Raw genomic sequence first — 858 nt, 5'->3', positions numbered from 1 at the left:
GATGCCTGGCCCACACGCCTGGTACGTGTTGTCTGGGGTGGCGTCCTGTGCGGGGAGGACCGGCACGGGCTCTGCATGGGGGCGACCCCCCTTCTGTCCCTGATGCACCCCGCTCTCTCAGCCCCCCAGGATGACGATGATGCGGAGACGGGCCTGACGGAGGGTGAGGGTGAGGGCGAGGAGGAGAAGGAGCCAGAGAACCTGGGCAAGCTGCAGTTCTCCCTGGACTACGACTTCCAGGCCAACCAGGTGTGGGGTCAGGTCACCACCTCCCGGCGAGCGCGGCCCAGGGTCACTCGGTTCCCTGCGGCATGGAGACCCTGCATCCTGCCTGGCCCCCGCCCACGGGGGGCTGACAGGTGCCCGCTCTCTTCACAGCTCACCGTGGGCGTCCTGCAGGCCGCAGAACTGCCCGCCCTGGACATGGGCGGCACCTCGGACCCTTATGTCAAGGTCTTCCTCCTTCCAGACAAGAAGAAGAAATATGAGACCAAAGTCCATCGGAAGACGCTGAACCCCGCCTTCAACGAGACCTTCACCTTCAAGGTGACAGGCGGGAGGCACGGCGGACCGTGTCCCGGGCCATGATCCAGGCCCGGAACAGCTCGGTTGGGACCAGAGCCCGAGTCTCTGCGATGTCCACAGCCTCCGGACGCCCCCGAGCTGCCCTGACCCCTTCATCCTGCCTGTGCCCTGCAGGTGCCATACCAGGAGCTGGGGGGCAAGACCCTGGTGATGGCCATCTACGACTTTGACCGCTTCTCCAAGCACGACATCATCGGCGAGGTCAAGGTGCCCATGAACACGGTGGACCTGGGGCAGCCCATCGAGGAGTGGCGAGACCTGCAGGGCGGGGAG

At 65.7% G+C, this 858-nt stretch overlaps 1 protein-coding gene across 1 annotated transcript in view; it reads left to right on the top strand.

Annotated features, from left to right (window-relative positions):
* The window catches only part of SYT2 (synaptotagmin II), a 6,850-nt gene that overhangs the window by 3,283 nt on the left and 2,709 nt on the right, over positions 1–858 (top strand). Inside the window, exons 4-6 of the mRNA XM_010831122.1 lie at positions 125–249; positions 379–546; positions 700–858. The exon at positions 700–858 is cut by the window's right edge and continues 4 nt beyond it. Of these exons, the coding sequence (XP_010829424.1) occupies positions 125–249; positions 379–546; positions 700–858 (452 nt within the window). The remainder of the gene's footprint in view (positions 1–124; positions 250–378; positions 547–699) is intronic.

The sequence above is a fragment of the Bison bison genome, unplaced genomic scaffold (genome assembly GCF_000754665.1).
Source record: "Bison bison bison isolate TAMUID 2011002044 unplaced genomic scaffold, Bison_UMD1.0 scf7180017864524, whole genome shotgun sequence".
In the NCBI taxonomy this organism is placed as follows: Eukaryota; Metazoa; Chordata; class Mammalia; order Artiodactyla; family Bovidae; genus Bison; species Bison bison.
Note: the sequence above shows the minus strand (reverse complement) of the source record. Positions and strands in the feature narration are given on the sequence as shown.